The sequence below is a fragment of the Aquarana catesbeiana genome, linkage group LG13 (genome assembly GCF_042186555.1).
Source record: "Aquarana catesbeiana isolate 2022-GZ linkage group LG13, ASM4218655v1, whole genome shotgun sequence".
NCBI lineage: Eukaryota > Metazoa > Chordata > Amphibia > Anura > Ranidae > Aquarana > Aquarana catesbeiana.
This window is the reverse complement of record NC_133336.1, coordinates 234,938,126-234,956,724: the sequence shown is the minus strand read 5'-3', so window position 1 is coordinate 234,956,724 and position 18,599 is coordinate 234,938,126. Positions and strand designations below refer to the sequence as shown.

The following is an 18,599-nucleotide window of genomic DNA, read 5'->3' as shown; positions in this document are numbered from 1 at the left end:
GACATACATAAAAAAAAAAAAGAAAAGTGAAAAATAAAAATTTCTGAATAAATCCAATATTTTCCTGGAGTGTTAAAGGTGAAGTTCAAAAAACAAAGTCCAACAAGTGATAAACACTAATATAAATAAGTTCACATATATAAGTTCATAAATTAAATCCATGTGCAAAAAAAAAAACTGCGCAAAAACAACTTTCGATCAATGTCAAATTCCTCCAATCACATATATAATATCTGTGGTGTGCCACACGATTCCCCCAGCCTCTCACCTCAGATGCAGACCCCTATGGGTCGAGTCAAGCCTTCAGTATGGAAAACAGCAAATCCCAGCACAACAATCGATTTCCAACGATTGTCCCAACAATAGCAGATTTTTGGGGGTGACTCCAGGCTTAACCGATGCGGTGAGTACATGAAATAAAAGAGGGTGGCTCCATCATGTAGTATTTCAAAAAATGGTTTTATTAAAACAAAGAGTAACTTACAGTTTAAAATCAGATAATCCAGCAAACAGCAGAGTACTTCCGGTCTCGGCCGGTGACCGGAAGTGAGGACACCTGGCTCTTCCCTGACGCGTATCATCACTGAACACTTGGATCTATCAAAGGTTATTCCCTTGGATAAAGTCACGTGTTCAGTGACGATGGATAAAGTCACGTGTTCAGTGACGATGGATAAAGTCACGTGTTCAGTGACGATGGATAAAGTCACGTGTTCAGTGACGATGGATAAAGTCACGTGTTCAGTGATGATACGCGTCAGGGAAGAGCCAGGTGTCACCCTCAAAAATCCGCTATTGTTGGGACAATCGGGACAATTGTTGGAAATCAATAGTTGTGCTGGGATCTGCTGTTTTCCATACTGAAGGCTTAACTCGACCCATAGGGTTCTCCGTCTGAGGTGAGAGGCTAGGGGAATTGTGTGGCGTACCACGGATATTATATATGTGATTGGAGGAATTTGACATTGATCGAAAGTTGTTTTTGCTCAATTTGTTTTTTGAACACGGATTTAATTCATGAACTTATATATGTGAACTTATTTATATTAGTGTTTATCACTTGTTGGACTTTGTTTTTTGAATTTCACCTTTTACACTCCAGGAGAATAGTGGATTTATTCAGAAATGTTTATATTTCACCTTTCTTTTTTTTTTTTTTTATGTATGTCATTATATCATTAGACTAGGATTGTCATATATTTTTTTTCACTTGATGCACCTTATATACACACAATGTTATTTTGCTGTTTGGAATTTGTGGTATTGCTGCACTTTACCAGTGATCTAGAGAAAAGCAGAGAAGAGAGATTTGTTATCATTATTTTCACTTGCACTTGCCTATTCTGTTCTACACGCTTACTTGTCAGGTGTGTGAGCGGTTCTATTTAGTATTTATATACATATTGATTGATTTTGATTTAGTTAGCGCCACATACTTCACTTATTCGTATATTCTGTTCAAGCTTCCCATTATAGCCATGGACCCAGCCCTGGGGTGAATGTAAGCCCGCTCCCTGTATCTGGAGGTACCTTCCTGCTCCCAGTAGACCCAGGGGGGCGCTACAAAAGTATCGGCGAGTACATGAAAAAAGTTACGGTACTTTTACTCGGTCTTAAAAAAGTGGTATCGGGACAACTCTACTAGCAACCTAACCTAGGTTGGTGCTACAGTAACATTACAGAGATAAGTATGTTCCTGACTGGCAAGTGACAGCTCCAAATCTCCTCTATCAATCAGGAACAAATCAGCATCATCCCCAACCTTGTGATCACTATGAAGTCTCTAACATGGTGAACACATTTTTTTACAAATATTGACAGTTGAAGCCGGAAGGCTGCGGAAATCTAGTTTTAAACATCCATTTCACTGCAATGAGCTTCTGGACTTGAAATAAAATGAGATGTTCAGGAATTCTGATTCTGGGAAGGCCAAAAGACAAGCCCCATGTGATATGCAGGTGGACGCATATCATTATTAATAATTTGTCAGATTCAGAAGCCCTCAGATGAGTAGATGGTATAAATGAAGTGTAATTGTAAGCTCTAATGAGCAGGGCCCTCTGATTCCTCTTGCACCAAATGGTTTTGTAACTGTACTGTCTGCCTTAACTTTGTAAAGTGCTGTGCAAACTGTTGGCGCTATATAAATCCTGTATAATAATAATAATATTTATTATTATTTCAACATCATCTCAGCACTTAACATGAAGTGAGTCCTGTGTGTTATCAGATACATTATGTGTTTTATTTACCTTTCAGCTTTGGAGTCAGTGAATGTCCAAGTTCATCCAGGAGAATCTGATCCACCAGACCCTCACCTATAGAGAGGAATATAAAATGATGGGTCTGAGTCATGTATAATTGAAGCTGACCTTTCACATACACCAAACTACACATTAGATTAATATCTAAACAAAGGAATATAACTTAAAGTGGCTGTACACCCTTACATAAACCCAGTGAATTGACTATCCTTATGCAGCGCCCTCTAGTGTGCTACTAGTGTGAGTGCAGGAAAATTTATGTTGACTCATGCTTTACCCTGTGAGTCTTAATTGGGTCATGGGTTTACTTTAGGTCAGGGCTGGATGAATCATGCAGACAAGTCTCTGGTGCCTCCCTCCCTGGTTCTGTAATGTTGGAGAATGTTCTGGAAATGGAGGCTAGGAGGATTGTTCTGAATACTCAGGGGAGTTTGGCCAATCCCTAGGTGGTGGGTCTGACAGGGTGGTCGGGCCAGCCCTTAAGTATGCATAAGTCATGCTGGCAAGGAGATGGGTGGAAGATGGAGATGGAGAGCTGAGGGGACTGTCGTTGGCCCTTGAGGCGAACCCCCTAGTCTGGGGGAGGGGGGGTGCTCTGCCTTGTGCATGGGAATTTAGCGCTGACCTGGAAAGGTACTGACCACAGAAGCAACATGGAAGTAGTCTTTCCTGAGAGGCAGCAGGAGCAAGGAAGACAGTGTGAGTACTACAGCATGGACAGGGGCTTACAAGGGGAGAGCCTGCCACACAAAGCAGGTCTCTCTGGAAGATAGCGGGGTGCTTAAATCTTCCCTAATCTTGCCCTGGAAGATCTCTGGAGAGGCAGTCAGGTAGACTGGTGAAGAGTCAGTCGGGTAGACTCGTGAAGAAGCAGCCAGGTAGACTGGTGGAGAAGCAGCCGGGTGGGATGGTGGAGAAGCAGTCGGGTGGGATGGTGGAGAAGCAGTCGGGTGGGATGGTGGAGAAGCAGTCAGGTGGGCTGGTATTTCCTGCAAACTAATATATAAAGTGCTTGTGCAATCATTAGTCCAGCATAGTGCAATCATAGGTGCAAACAAAGTGCCAATCGTAGTTCCTTCCTGCTTGTGAAGATTCACCAGCAATATGATTCAAAACCGCATGGTCTTTGTCCTGCACCAGTGGATGAATCTACCTCCTTCCTTCTCCAATTACAAGGTTCCCATCATGATGGTATAAGGCAAGGATATGCAATTAGTGGACCTCCAGCTGTTGCAGAACTACAAGTCCCATGAGGCATAGCAGCCACAAGCATAACACCCAGAGCCAGAGGCATGATGGGACCATACCATTGAAGAGAGAGATGTATATAGCGTAATACTGTTTAGTTTATTGAAATTGTTAAAAACAAATGCACTTACAGCAATGAAAAATCTTGCATCAAATCTTGGCATGTAAATAATGATTGACTGCTGCCGTGGCATGCATTCCAGCCATCAGATTAAGTTCTCGTCCCCACTTGACGTGTTTCGCTCTTCCCACTGGGCATCTTCAGAAGCCAGTGTGACACCCAGAGGATATTCACACAGGAGGCTTCCCAGATAGCCAGTGCTCCCCCTTATTCAGGGAGATCAGTGAGAACTGATATAAAACAATTCCACTATAGGTAGACAAGGCATCAGCTCCAATGGTTCCAGACAGCCCAATCATAGATCTAACCCTCCTATGACTCCAGATAGACCATCCACTGGATTCATGCTCCCACCAGAGGTCACATACAGTAAGTATAAAACAAAAGCTCCACATAGTGTAATAATGTAAAACCAATCCTAGCATGATTGGTTCTTCTGTATCCTCTCCTGGAAATAATTTGTCACCTTCTGTTCTAAGCCTGGAAGAGCCCTACTCTCTTTGTACAGCCGCTGCAAGGAGTCAGCACAATTGTCAGTTAAAGTAACGCAGTGTTGTATCGCAAAAAACGGCCTGGTCATGAAGGGGTGTAAATCTTTTGGGGCAGAAGTGGTTAATCTCAGTTTGACAGTGCAGCATGCTACAGATCTAGTATACAGGTAGGTAGGTCACAACACTGTGGTGCTCCCAAGGAGAGGAGTGAGGAGATACTAAGGGAAGATGACTTAAAAGGTATGTGCTAACGATCTCCACCCAAATGACTGCTAACGGATATCTGCTTGCGCCTACAGTGTTTTACGTTGAAGAGTTCTGTTAGTGTGATGTTAAATGTCCATCTTTGGAGATACAGTAAAGTGCGAAAAAAGATATCTTTTGTGTGGACATTCTTTTCTTCGTGAATATAAAAGCTAATGGCCGGGGCCGGCCTAAGGCCAGAAGTTGGGCACAATATGGCGAAGTGGGTCACTGTTCTGTTCAAGAAGAAGTGGAATAAGATCTTGAGCAATTTTGTGCCAACAGTCAGCCAATCACAAGCCACCATACATGCTTTTTTGGGGAAAGTTAGAAAGGAATTAAGTGGTCACATGGTTTCTAGACATGTGCGGTTCGTTTCGTTCGGAATTAGTGTTCGGACAAATTTTTTGTTATTCAGAGATTCAGATATATCCAAAAACAGAAATTACAATATAAACAAATTTTAGACCCAGTGCTGAGAGAGGGGCCGCAGAGGGTGGGGGATTAGTGAGGGACGACTCTCTCTTTCTCAGCAGATAAAAGCTGTCAGCAGGAAGAGGGGGAGAGACCAGCTTTCAGCTGTTGGGTTAGACAGACACAAGTGTCATCCATCACTAATCCCCCTCCCTGTGTGGGCCCCCCTGTGGGCTCGGGACCCCTACAAGAGGACTGGTGGCCCCCCATCAGCGGCCCTGGTTCCAAATTCGAATCAAAAATAAAAAAATAAAAGTTTTCGATACAACCGATTCTAAATGTATCGATTTCAACATTTCTAATTGAAAAAAAATTGTAAATTCGAAAATTTCCGAATGTAAATCTCGAATACGAATTTGAACGAATCAACTAAATTTAACTAAACGAAATAACTAGATTATGAATCTAAATGAAACAAAACACATTTTTTCATCCTGCGCATGATGCACATGTCTACAAAAAAATCTGTAGAAATCCTGTCTATACTAATAAAAAAAGACACATTCCAAACTGATAGTTTTTTTGTTCAGAAACTGGAACAAGAGAAAATCTATCAAATAGGAAATGAGAGGAGAGCAATGATAATGGAGAGGAGTGCAATCTTTATGGAGTTACACTTAGGATCAGGTGTAACTCCCCCTGTCTGAGGCACCCCTTGTCTCTACCCCCTACCCACTTCTGACCACCGTCCCTTGATTCCACCCCCTACCCACCTACCAGTACTGCCCCTTTTAGAGAATAAAGAACCAAGTATTATTTTGTGGTGCTAAATCATTTGTATGGAACATGGTAATGATAAAAAGAAAAGCAGTAAAATAGATCCCCTGCAGCCAGCAACAATAGAATCCCAGCAATAGATCCCCACACAACAATAGACTCCCCCAGCAACAATGGAGTCCACCCCAACAACAATAGATTCCCTGCAGCAACAGTGAACCACCTACAACAAAATATCACACCCAGTAACAAAATATCCACCCAAGCAACATTAGACCCCCCAGCAGCAACAACAGATATCCCAGCAGCCAGCAACATAAGACCCCCCCAGCAACAATAGATCCCCCATCAGCAACAATAGACCCTCACACAAAATCAGATCCCCACCAGTGACAATAGATCCCCCAGCAGACAACATCAATAAACCCTCCAGCACACCCCCCACCCAATGCTATTACATACATTCAGTGCTGGAGGTGCCAACTGCATTCCCCCGAGTTCCCACTGAAAAAAAGCCCTGTACAAAGAGGCTAGGGTATATAGAAGATAGGCTAGGGTATATAGAAGAGAGGCTAGTGTATACAGAGGCTGGTTATAGATAGGCTATTGTATACAGAGAGGCTAGAGTATACAGAGATGCTAGAGGCTAGGGTATACAGAGAGGCTGGGTATACAGAGAGGCTAGTGTATATACAGAGAGGCTGGGTATACAGAGAGGCTAGTGTATATACAGAGAGGCTAGTGTATATACAGAGAGGCTAGGTATACAGAGAGACTGGGTATACAGAGAGGCTAGTGTATATACAGAGAGAATAGGGTATACAGAGAGGCTGGGTATACAGAGAGGCTAGTGTATATACAGAGAGAATAGGGTATACAGAGAGGCTGGGTATACAGAGAGGCTAGATATACAGAGAGGCTAGTGTATATACAGAGAGGCTGGGTATACAGAGAGGCTAGGTATACAGAGAGGCTAGGTATACAGAGAGGCTGGGTATACAGAGATGCTAGGTATACAGACAGGCTGGGTATACAGAGAGGCTGGGTATGCAGAGAGGCTGGGTATACAGGGAGGCTGGGTATACAGAGAGGCTAGGTATACAGAGAGGCTAGTATATATACAGAGAGGCTGGGTATACAGAGAGGCTAGTGCATACAGAGAGGCTGGGTATACAGAGAGGCTGTGTATACAGAGAGGCTGGGTATACAGAGAGGCTGGGTATACAGAGAGGCTAGTGCATACAGAGAGACTGGGTATACAGAGAGGCTGGGTATACAGAGAGGCTGGGTATACAGAGAGGCTGGGTATACAGAGAGGCTAGGTATACAGATAGGCTGGGTATACAGAGAGGTTAGCGTATATACAGAGAGGCTGGGTATACAGAGAGGCTGGGTATATAAAAGATAGGCTAGGGTATTACAGAGTTTCCCCCCTCCTCCATGGTCTGCACTCACCTGCTCAGGAGCTTGTGTGAGAAAGTTCCTCCCGACTCTATGATATGAGCGGAGCAAGGGAGGAGACTCACTCTCACACTGATCTCCTGGCTGTGGATGTCAGGGAAGCATGGAGTGCAGACTCAGTGAAAGTGCCACAGCTGTGCAGGAAGCGCTCTCAGGCAGCCCGTGACACTCTCACGGTAGGGCCAGCCCTGGCCTCGGGGCCATGAGCCCCAGATTCGGGGCTCTAACCTCAATAGCCAACCCCCAGTTCCCACTGAAAAAAAGCCCTGTGTATATATATATATATATATATATATATATATATATATATATATATATATATATATATATATATATATATATATATATATATATATAATTAACATCTCCCCCTTACATTGGGGTCACCAGAGAGGTTGTCACATTACCTGCCACAAGATGCAGCTTGTCACTTGCCACGTCACCTGCCACCAGATGTGAATTGTTACATACAAAGAGGCTAGGGTATATAGAAGATAGGCTAGGGTATATAGAAGAGAGGCTAGTGTATACAGAGGCTGGTTATAGATAGGCTATTGTATACAGAGAGGCTAGAGTATACAGAGATGCTAGAGGCTAGGGTATACAGAGAGGCTGGGTATACAGAGAGGCTAGTGTATATACAGAGAGGCTAGTGTATATACAGAGAGGCTGGGTATACAGAGAGGCTAGTGTATATACAGAGAGGCTAGTGTATATACAGAGAGGCTAGGTATACAGAGAGGCTAGGTATACAGAGCAGGCTAGTGTATATACAGAGAGGCTAGGTATACAGAGAGACTGGGTATACAGCGAGGCTGGGTATACAGAGAGGCTAGTGTATATACAGAGAGAATAGGGTATACAGAGAGGCTGGGTATACAGAGAGGCTAGTGTATATACAGAGAGAATAGTGTATACAGAGAGGCTGGGTATACAGAGAGGCTAGATATACAGAGAGGCTAGTGTATATACAGAGAGGCTGGGTATACAGAGAGGCTAGTATATATACAGAGAGGCTAGGTATACAGAGAGGCTGGGTATACAGAGAGGCTAGTGCATACAGAGAGGCTGGGTATACAGAGAGGATGTGTATACAGAGAGGCTGGGTATACAGAGAGGCTGGGTATACAGAGAGGCTGGGTATACAGAGAGGCTAGTGCATACAGAGAGACTGGGTATACAGAGAGGCTGGGTATACAGAGAGGCTAGGTATACAGACAGGCTAGGTATACAGACAGGCTGGGTATACAGACAGGCTGGGTATACAGAGAGGCTGGGTATACAGAGAGGCTGGGTATACAGAGAGGCTAGGTATACAGATAGGCTGGGTATACAGAGAGGTTAGCGTATATACAGAGAGGCTGGGTATACAGAGAGGCTGGGTATATAAAAGATAGGCTAGGGTATTACAGAGTTTCCCCCCTCCTCCATGGTCTGCACTCACCTGCTCAGGAGCTTGTGTGAGAAAGTTCCTCCCGACTCTATGATATGAGCGGAGCAAGGGAGGAGACTCACTCTCACACTGATCTCCTGGCTGTGGATGTCAGGGAAGCATGGAGTGCAGACTCAGTGAAAGTGCCACAGCTGTGCAGGAAGCGCTCTCAGGCAGCCCGTGACACTCTCACGGTAGGGCCAGCCCTGGCCTCGGGGCCATGAGCCCCAGATTCGGGGCTCTAACCTCAAAAGCCAACCCCCAGTGATGCCACTGCTTGGGATGATTGGTGTCAGTCATTATTTTATAACAATGTTGTCTGAAAACACAAAGTCTGTTACCTGTCTGTCTGATTTCATCAAAAACCGCCAAAAAGTTAGGATGAGGATGATCTTTCTGTAGCGCACAGAGACATTCCCAGAGTCCAATCACAGCTTTTCTTCCACGATCCTGAATATCTTGTAACAAAGTGCGAGAGAAGGAAGACGGGTCTTTTTCCATTGGCTCATATTTCTGGAGACGATAAGTTATTATTATTCCATTTTTGCAGTTAGAAATGTGACTTCAATATATATCTTTTGCCTACTACTTGCCTACTACTTGCCGCCCGTGCTATAGCCGAAAGAAGGCTTTAATTGCCAGGAAGGCATCTGACATTCTCCCGAGCATGCGCTGCCTGCGTGTCCCTGCGGGTCGCGTGCGGCGCGCTCTGTGATCACCGAGTCTATGAGCCTCGACTGATCACAGATCTGAGTAAGGAGCCGATCCCGGCCCCCTACCACGTGATAAGCTGTCAGCCAATGATAGCTGATCACGTGATGTAAACAGAAGATCAGTAATCAATATTTTTTTCCCCTCACGCTGTCAGCGTGAGCGAAAATAAAATCCGATCACTGGCTTCTGTCAGAGGGACATCAGTCCCACACACAGAGAGCCATGGCTGCCTATTCTGTGCCCACCAGTGCCAGCTGCCAGTGCCAGCTATCAGTACCCACCAGTGCCACCTACCAGTGCCCACCGTGCCACCTACAAGTGCCCACAGTGCCACCTACCTTTGCCCACTAGTACCACCCAAAAATGCCCACCAGTGCTGCCAATCAATGCCCATCAGTGCCTCATCATCAATGCCACCGATCAGTGCTGCCAATCAGTGTCACCTACCAGTGCCACCTATCAGTGCCACCTATCAGTACCACCACTCAGGGCCGCCTATCAGTGCCACTTTGCTTATCAGTGCCTATCAGTGGGGCCTACCAGTGCCCATCAGTGCATCCTCATCAGCGCACATCAATGAAGGAGAAAAATTACCTGTTTTCAAAAATTTTTAACAAACTATGAAACTTTTTTTTTTTCAAAATTTTTGGTTATTTTTTGGTTTTTTTTAGCAAAAAAAAAAAAAAACACAGCAGTGAATAAACACCACCAAAAGAAAGCTCTATTTGTGTGAAAAAAATGATAGAAATGTCATTTGGGCACAGTGTAGCATGACCGTGCAATTGTCATTCAAAATGTGACAGCGCTGAAAGCTGAAAATTGGTCTGGGCAGGAAGGGGGTTTGAGTGCCCAGTAGGCAAGTGGTTGAGTTAAAACATAAAAGTTTACAAGATTTTACGCCAACAAAACCATGGAATTTTGACCGAAGGACGTTGGCCCAAACTTGACTTGCATACACAAGGCACACAATTGTTGTCCAACAATTACGAACGTAGTGACGTACAAGACGTACTACGTGGTTTTTCAGATCTTTAGCGCTACCCTTTGGGCTCCTTCAGCCAATTTCGTGTTAGTAGAAGTTTGGTGAGTGTTGATTTGCGCTTTTCAGTTTGTGCTTTTCAGTTAGTTTCTGAAGGCCCGTAGTCAACCAGCCATGTTGCGGAATCGGAGGAGATAACGTGTTATTTATCATTGGCCTTGGAGTTATTGCTTTGACATTATTTTTTTTTTTTTTGGTTGAATAATGATTTGATTTGGTATGTTTTCTATATTTTTGGATGCATAGAATGCACTTTTTGGTTAAGTTCTATTGGCAGATAGCATGTCTAATTTTATTTGTTTTATTTTTTTAATGCACAATAAAAAATTTGTGTAGACTAATACTTGACAGTTTGAGAGTAGGCAGTTACATTTTATAAAATACAATGTAAAATTGACAAGGGACATCAACATAGTTTTATCTTTGATCTTAAAAACTACGGGATAATGGTGTTGTGGTAACTTCCCCAAATAAAAAAAAAACAAAAAAAAACATAATAATATTATTCTTGATATCACTAGAAGAAGAGAATTGTGCGCTGTATTTGGAGATTTCATAATTTGCCACGTCACGAATGTTAATTCTCCATTATGAACGCTAGTTTACAAGACCGACCGCTTCCAGCTCGTCCTTGCTTCCGAGTCTGCGTGTTTGTACTTTGGACTTTTGTCCGAAGGTCTTGTGTACACACGTTCAGAAAATCCGACAACAGACATTTGACCGCAGAAAATTTGAAAACCTGCCATCCAACATTTGTCCGCGGAAAGTCCAACAACATTTGCCAGAAGGAGCGTACAAACGGTCAGATTTACCGACAACAGTCTGTCATCGAACATTTCCCATCGGAAAATCCGATCGTGTGTACGAGGCTTAACATGTATATGAAGATATTGATGTGAGGCATTTATGATGGGAAAAGAAACAATGTAACACCGCGGATAATGTTTGCTGTTTTATAAATACACCCCATAGTGTATAATTGTATTCTGATGGGAACAATTGTGCAATGTAATGAAGTTTTGATATGATGACATTTATCTTGTGAACTTATTATAAAATCAGTTGTTTATGATCAGTATGCAGTGATATGATGTACAATTACAAAGGCTCGGGGAAATCCAGGTTTATTACTATTGACTCCCAAACTATACATATTTTGCTGTAGGGAATTTAGAAATATCTTACGTCTGTGTTTAAAACATTCCGAGGTTGTAGTTCTACAAGGACGGCATGAGGGTCCATGTTCTCCAGGATGTAGATGAGGTCATCTCTGTAATACTCGTATATCCTCCTCAGTGATGAATCGTCATACGCAGACAGCTGACAACGGAACCTCCTGATGTCCTCTAGAAGAACACAGAAATACATTTTGTGGCCTTCCTAAAAAACAGCTTTATAAATGATGTGAATTAACTTCCATCACAAATGTTTATCCCAATGCCGGATCAGTGTTCTGCAATTGGTGGGTATGTAACAAATTACATTTTTATAAGGAGCATAGGAAGCAGAAATCACTATAAGGACCAATATATGTATTGCCCTGGGATTGGGGATTTATATTTGTACACCCCAAGCTAACGATCTATGAATCCTTACTAAAAGTTATTCATAATCAAGCTTGGTTGTAACCGGGGGCTTTTAACCATCTAAAACTCAACTAAAGATTATTAAAAAAAAACTTAATTAAAAAATGCATACAGTTAAAATACTAAATGTAAGGAAGATAGGGGGCGCTAGATACCATATTATTCAAGTGCTCTAAATAAATAAATCTCCTGCATTACCAAAAAAATGGAAATGTAAGAAAGCTAGGGGGCGCTAGATACCATACTATTCAAGTGCTTTAAATAAATAAATATCATGCATTACCAAAAAAAATGAAAAACATAATAATGACAAATCATAATTAGATTACACATTGGAGTGCCCACAATAGTGAAAAAAATATATAGTGATTGATTGTCCACATAAAAAAGTGATTTGCAGTGGTTAAAATGATATCTTTCAATAATATCCCAATCTTGTTGCTGTAAACGAAAGGTTTTCCATCACCAAAGGAAAAATAAGAAAAAGGAAAACACCTCGAAGTAGTAGATATCTGCTTACCAGATACCAATGACTCCTTTAGTTAAAAAGAGAGTCACTAGCGCTTGTGCAGGGTTGTGCCTGCTCACATGGATGGCCGGACTGTGGTTGGTATTATAGGCATGGATCGTTCCCGTCAAGCTCATTCAAGATAGGATAAGGATACATAGGAAACAAAAACAGTCTCCATAGCGTAAAACCATTTATTAAAAAAGTAAACAAATTAAAAAGCCAAATGGCCGCTTACATTGGTGGGTGCCTACCCGGCACTGGGGCTGCTTGCATGTCAGGGTGACTTCACAGTCAGAAAAAGCCTTTCATGTCTCCTCCACGCTGGCGTGCGTTCCAGCTTACACAGGGGGGCAGCCAAAGGATCCGGATGTTGTTGGGTGATAGGACATGTGACCACGTACCACTCCGACGTACGTTTCGTAGTGAACGTCTTCAGGGAAGCGTACGTTGGTCACTGGAATGGTGGTTTTTATTAGGAACAGGAAGGGGGCGGGTAATTGGCAAATGGGCCACAGGAACTGTGCTCATAGCAATAAAGTTGGAAAGTTCAACTATGGTCTGGAGCATTAGCTCCATCTTGTGGATATTTACTATATTGTTCAAAAAAAATCCTTAATTGAAAACGAATGTGACTTTTTATTAGGAACAGGAAGTGGACGGGTAGTTGGAAAATAGACCTTTTGGCTTTTTAATTTGTTTACTTTTTTAATAAATGGTTTTACGCTATGGAGACTGTTTTTGTTTCCTATGTATCCTTATCCTATCTTGAATGAGCTTGACGGGAACGATCCATGCCTATAATACCAACCACAGTCCGGCCATCCATGTGAGCAGGCACAACCCTGCACAAGCGCTAGTGACTCTCTTTTTAACTAAAGGAGTCATTGGTATCTGGTAAGCAGATATCTACTACTTCGAGGTGTTTTCCTTTTTCTTATTTTTCCTTTGGTGATGGAAAACCTTTCGTTTACAGCAACAAGATTGGGATATTATTGAAAGATATCATTTTAACCACTGCAAATCACTTTTTTATGTGGACAATCAATCACTATATATTTTTTTCACTATTGTGGGCACTCCAATGTGTAATCTAATTATGATTTGTCATTATTATGTTTTTCATTTTTTTGGTAATGCATGATATTTATTTATTTAAAGCACTTGAATAGTATGGTATCTAGCGCCCCCTAGCTTTCTTACATTTCCATTTTTTTGGTAATGCAGGAGATTTATTTATTTAGAGCACTTGAATAATATGGTATCTAGCGCCCCCTATCTTCCTTACATTCCTTTTTTTGATTATCTATTTTTTTGATTATTCAAAAATTGGGGAGCAGCTTACACTGATTGTTTATATATTTCCACAAATTTTCTTTATTGTTGGGAATGTTTTCTTACTAGATGTATCACCAGTATATGTAATTCATATATATTATCTGCTATCGACACCACTGGCGCGAAGGTTTTTACTATTTTCTAGTTAAAATAATAAACATTTCTGGTGGCAATACTTAACCTATCATCAGCAATGTCTCCTTCAGTATTCAGGCAGATACAATCTACTTTTTCCACTGCAGGTGGTGATCTTCTGCATTGGCACTGCAGTTAGGGAGGAAGTCAAGAGAAGCATGGTTCCTATTAGATAATGCCACCCCATGTGACTCCAGCAGTCATCTTGGGTCAGGCAGAGCCTTTTTAAGGCCCTGGCTCCCAGTTTTGGCATGCATTTTGCCAGTTGACCGGGACAGGACTAGTAGCAGGGAAAGGTTCCTGGCAAGGAGGAAAAGCATAGGCTCACAACCTCTCTGGACACCCTTCTGTTTGGGCACAAGACGGCCAGGCCACATTCTTCCCCTCTCAAAAGGCACTGTCAGTTCAGCTGAATCCTGCTCTCTGCATGCTTTTGAAACTCCGAGTGTTCCTGACTGGGGTGCCTACCCACCGGATTATCTGTGAACTGTCTCTGCATAATTTCAATACAAGTTTTTTCATCTACCTGGAACTGAGTCTATTACTGCCACCACACCATGCTGCACCCCACCTAAAAGTATTTTATTTTTGACACTACAAGGTGCTGCTCTCCCAGGTGGAATGAAGTCCATTATCATTTATCCCAGCTGATTGGCTGCAGCCATTGATCGATCAAAGTTTTACAGTGTGTCCGTTCTACAGAAGTCAATGTACTAATTTGACTACTGTAAAACAGGGAGGGCAAAATACAGATCAGAATTCAGACAGTCCCTGCTGAACCAGCAATTTCAACCCATCTGTACCCAGCCTTACATTATATCCAGCTTCATTGGCAGCTGTTTTTTTTGGGGGGGGTGGCAAACGATCCACCCCCTTCCCCCGGTTGGTCGGTTCACGGACGGCACACACCACCCACCCCTGTTGGTCAGTCAGTAGGTCGTGACCCTCGCACTTATGCTATCTTGCAAGCAGCGTCGGCTTCTCTCTGGGCTGATCTCTCCTGTGCCTCCTCCCTCCTCCTCCTGGTGGCCAATCGGAACTCCTTTCGGCCAATCGGGTGACGCGTCTCAAGACCCGCTTCCTGATTGGCCAGGAGGAGAATCAGTGTTACAATAGCGAATATTCATTTGCTATTGTCGCACAACTCGATGGGCTCGGAGCGCAGTGCTCTGAGCCCATCCTTTTTGAAGCCTATTAGAGCCTCTGGCGGAGCCAATGTGGACAAGTCATCAGCCTGCTCAGCGAGGATTAACAGACAGATTCCCACCCGAGCAGGCAGACTCCTGGTCAGAGGTGTGCGCAGCCTATTGCATTAGGGTGTGCACCCCAAAGCTCAAATACACATGCCTTTCCCTGCAGCCTCAGCTGTATTGGACAGTGAATGAATGGGAAGTACTCCGTGCTGGGCGGCTTCCTGTTCATTCAAAAACTGAAGCATAGTAAACACTTACTTAGTCAATAAACACTTTACTATGCTTTAGCTATGGCACACCCACTGTGCATGCCTATGTTCCGGGTAGAGTTCACCCCATGTGAAAGTAGCCTAAAGCTCAATCAGTGTACCATTGCTAAACAGAAAACAGCCAATACATATATATGATGAGAAAACACAGCTGCACACACGTAGATTTAATTCATTGTAACCTGCCATATATAGCAATGGATTAATTTGCAACAATATTTAAAAGATAGAGATGATAGAGATAGAGATGATAGAGATAGAAATGATAGAGATAGAGATGATAGAGATGATAGAGATGATAGAGATAGAGATGATAGAGATGATAGAGATAGAGATGATAGAGATGATAGAGATGATAGAGATAGAGATAGAGATGATAGAGATAGAGATGATAGAGATAGAGATGATAGAGATAGAGATGATAGAGATAGAGATAGAGATGATAGAGATGATAGAGATAGAGATGATAGAGATGATAGAGATAGAGATAGAGATGATAGAGATAGAGATGATAGAGATAGAGACAGAGATGATAGAGATGATAGAGATAGAGATGATAGAGATAGAGATGATAGAGATGATAGAGATAGAGATGATAGAGATGACAGAGATAGAGATGATAGAGATAGAGATGATAGAGATGATATAGATAGAGATGATAGAGATGATAGAGATAGAGATGATAGAGATGATAGAGATAGAGATGATAGAGATGATAGAGATAGAGATGATAGAGATGATAGAGATGGAGATGATAGAGATGATAGAGATGATAGAGATAGAGGTGATAGAGAGAGAGATGATAGAGATGATAGAGATGGAGATAGAGATAGAGATGATAGAGATAGAGATGATAGAGATAGAGATGATAGAGATAGAGATGATAGAGATAGAGATGATAGAGATGATAGATGATAGAGATGATAGAGATAGAGATGATAGAGATAGAGATGATAGAGATAGATAGATATAGATATACACGCATTGTATAAAAGGCAAACAGCAACTGTTTTCTGATTACCAGGAATGATGGCTCTTCCCTTACTCCCTAAACGCCCTCGGAAGACTCTTCTAATGAGGTTTGCCATCTTCTTGCTCTGTCTTCGTTCTTCTACAGCAGAATTCCAGTCATGCCATGGAACACCTAGACACCGAGATACATTGCAAATAATAGCCATTATGTTCAAAGTCCCTAGAAGAAATAAGATGTCTGAGGATCCACGTCCTGCTGCAGACTGAAATCTCTGTAGAACTTTATTTTTCATAATGGTATGTCCAAAATGAAAATCCATAGAAAGATAAATAGTTTTATAAAAGGCAAAATTAATAAAACTCTGTATTCATTAATACATCAATGCATTGGGGTTGATTTACTAAAACTGGAGAGTGGACATGGAAGTCCAATCTGACTTTGACCTGCGACTTCATGTCCGACTTACATGCGACTTCAATGAACTTGATCCGATTTTGAGATGATTGCTACTTGTCCTTTGACCAATCAAAACAATTCCTTTGACTCTGGAATGGATGAAACCACATGCCAAATTTATCCCAAAAAATAAAGGCGTGGGGTCCCCCCCAAATCTATACCAGGTCCTTTGAGTCTGGTATGGATCCTGAGGGGGAACCCCATGCCAAAATTAAAAACAAAACAGAGTGGGGTCCCCCCCCAAGACCATACCAAACTTTTTTCAAAGTCTGACCGACACAAGTCGGACCAGTTAAGATGGCTCTCATAGGGAACCATTGATTTTAACATGTCATGCGACTTGTGCTCTCGAAGTCGGAGTGCATGTGGGACCAGTGTGAACAGGCCCTAAAACCTGGAGGCTGGTTGGTTTCTATGCAGAGTTGCACCAGATTTTGCAAGCTCCGGTTTTAGTAAATCAACCCCTATTGATTTTTAAATGCAAGCAATGCAACCCTGGACTTTACAAGCTCAAAAATATCACGTCTTTACAGCATGTGATAATAGACTCCCGATGTCTCATTAAACAGAACCTGTTGCTTCCACTGCGCTGTGATACCAACAGAGGTACGTAAAGAAGTTTAAAAAAAATAAAAGTAACAAAAATCAATAACAAAAAACTGTTTTTAAAGGTCCCATGTACACTCTGATGTGGCTATGCTGAAAAATGCCAATTGCGCTTGAAGGGAGAGGTCTGTACTCCTCACTGCAGGTGGCACTAATTAAAGTGGCAATGCAGAAGGGGATGGAAGTTGTGTAGAACTTGGTTCCTCTGTGACTTACTGCAGTCACAGATAGACAGCTGTCTGATTGGATAGCTGGTGCCTCATTTGACTTTGGTGGCCAACTTAGGTTAGGCAGAGTCTATGTAAGATACTGTCTCCCATGTTTGGCACGCTTTATGCGAGTGGCTATTGTAGACACAGGATTCCTATCTGATAGGGACAAATGCTTAGAGGTAGAGAATGGTTCCGGAGGAGTAGGGACAGTGCAGGGATTACATTTACCTCCCTTCAGGAAGCTTCCCCTTTGACCATGGACCAGGTAGCCCGCATTCCTCTCCTTGCTGCAGAAGCTGTCAGCATCTTCAAGTCTTCTATTGACGTACCAGGTCTGTCAGGAACAGATTAGTACAGAGTGAATTTAGGGGAGCAGAAAGAACAGATTCCTTCTAAGCATCTGGAGAACCTTTAAATGTGGAGGGTGCTCCTACTGTCAGTTCATAAAAACCAATAAAAACATCTGACAACCAAATGGTGCCATCTTTCATGGCCATCACTGTGTCAATTGCAAGACCAAAGGTATTGCATTTTTTGTTAACTTGCAAATGTGGATGTTTTTATGTCACAAAAACCAAAGAGTTTTGGAGGAGAATATACAGACATGTACTAAGCATTAAGACATGCAACCCCAATCTTCCTTTCAGTAGACATGTTCCACTGGTGCATGAATGTATATTCCCATAAAATGTCTTTTTTGGCTTCAGATCGAGTTCACCCCAACAAAAGAGGGGATGGTCGGAATAAGCTCTTATTACAACATGAACTAAAATAGATATATCAATTGAAGGCAACCTCTCCCCCCGGCTTAAATGATTCTGTCAGCTTTAAGCCCTTCCTAGAGGGGTTCACATCAGAGGGAATGGAAAAATAACAAAACATCTTAAAGAGTAAAACAGAGAAAAAAACATTCCCCTCTGGGTGATCTATGTACATTACAAGGACTTTAACAACCTTTGTTTCAGATTCCTACCTTTTGTTATTCTGAAGAAATCCCTCTGTGTTTGTCTGTGTCCATGTGGTAAGGTAATCTAATGGGAGTGGTTTCTTAATTATCAACCAGCTGCTTCACCTGCAGGGCACTAATGATAAAAATTGCAGGGTCTGCATCCCTTTATA

General features: G+C 42.3%; 1 protein-coding gene across 1 annotated transcript in view; it reads right to left on the bottom strand.

The window, feature by feature from the left end:
* The window catches only part of LOC141116968 (NACHT, LRR and PYD domains-containing protein 3-like), a 180,827-nt gene that overhangs the window by 92,321 nt on the left and 69,907 nt on the right, over positions 1–18,599 (bottom strand). Inside the window, exons 2-6 of the mRNA XM_073609501.1 lie at positions 17,709–17,814; positions 16,255–16,377; positions 11,390–11,550; positions 8,793–8,964; positions 2,253–2,318 (exon numbers count right to left, since the gene is read on the bottom strand). Coding sequence (XP_073465602.1) covers positions 2,253–2,318; positions 8,793–8,964; positions 11,390–11,550; positions 16,255–16,321 — 466 coding nt within the window. The 5' untranslated portion in view covers positions 16,322–16,377; positions 17,709–17,814. The remainder of the gene's footprint in view (positions 1–2,252; positions 2,319–8,792; positions 8,965–11,389; positions 11,551–16,254; positions 16,378–17,708; positions 17,815–18,599) is intronic.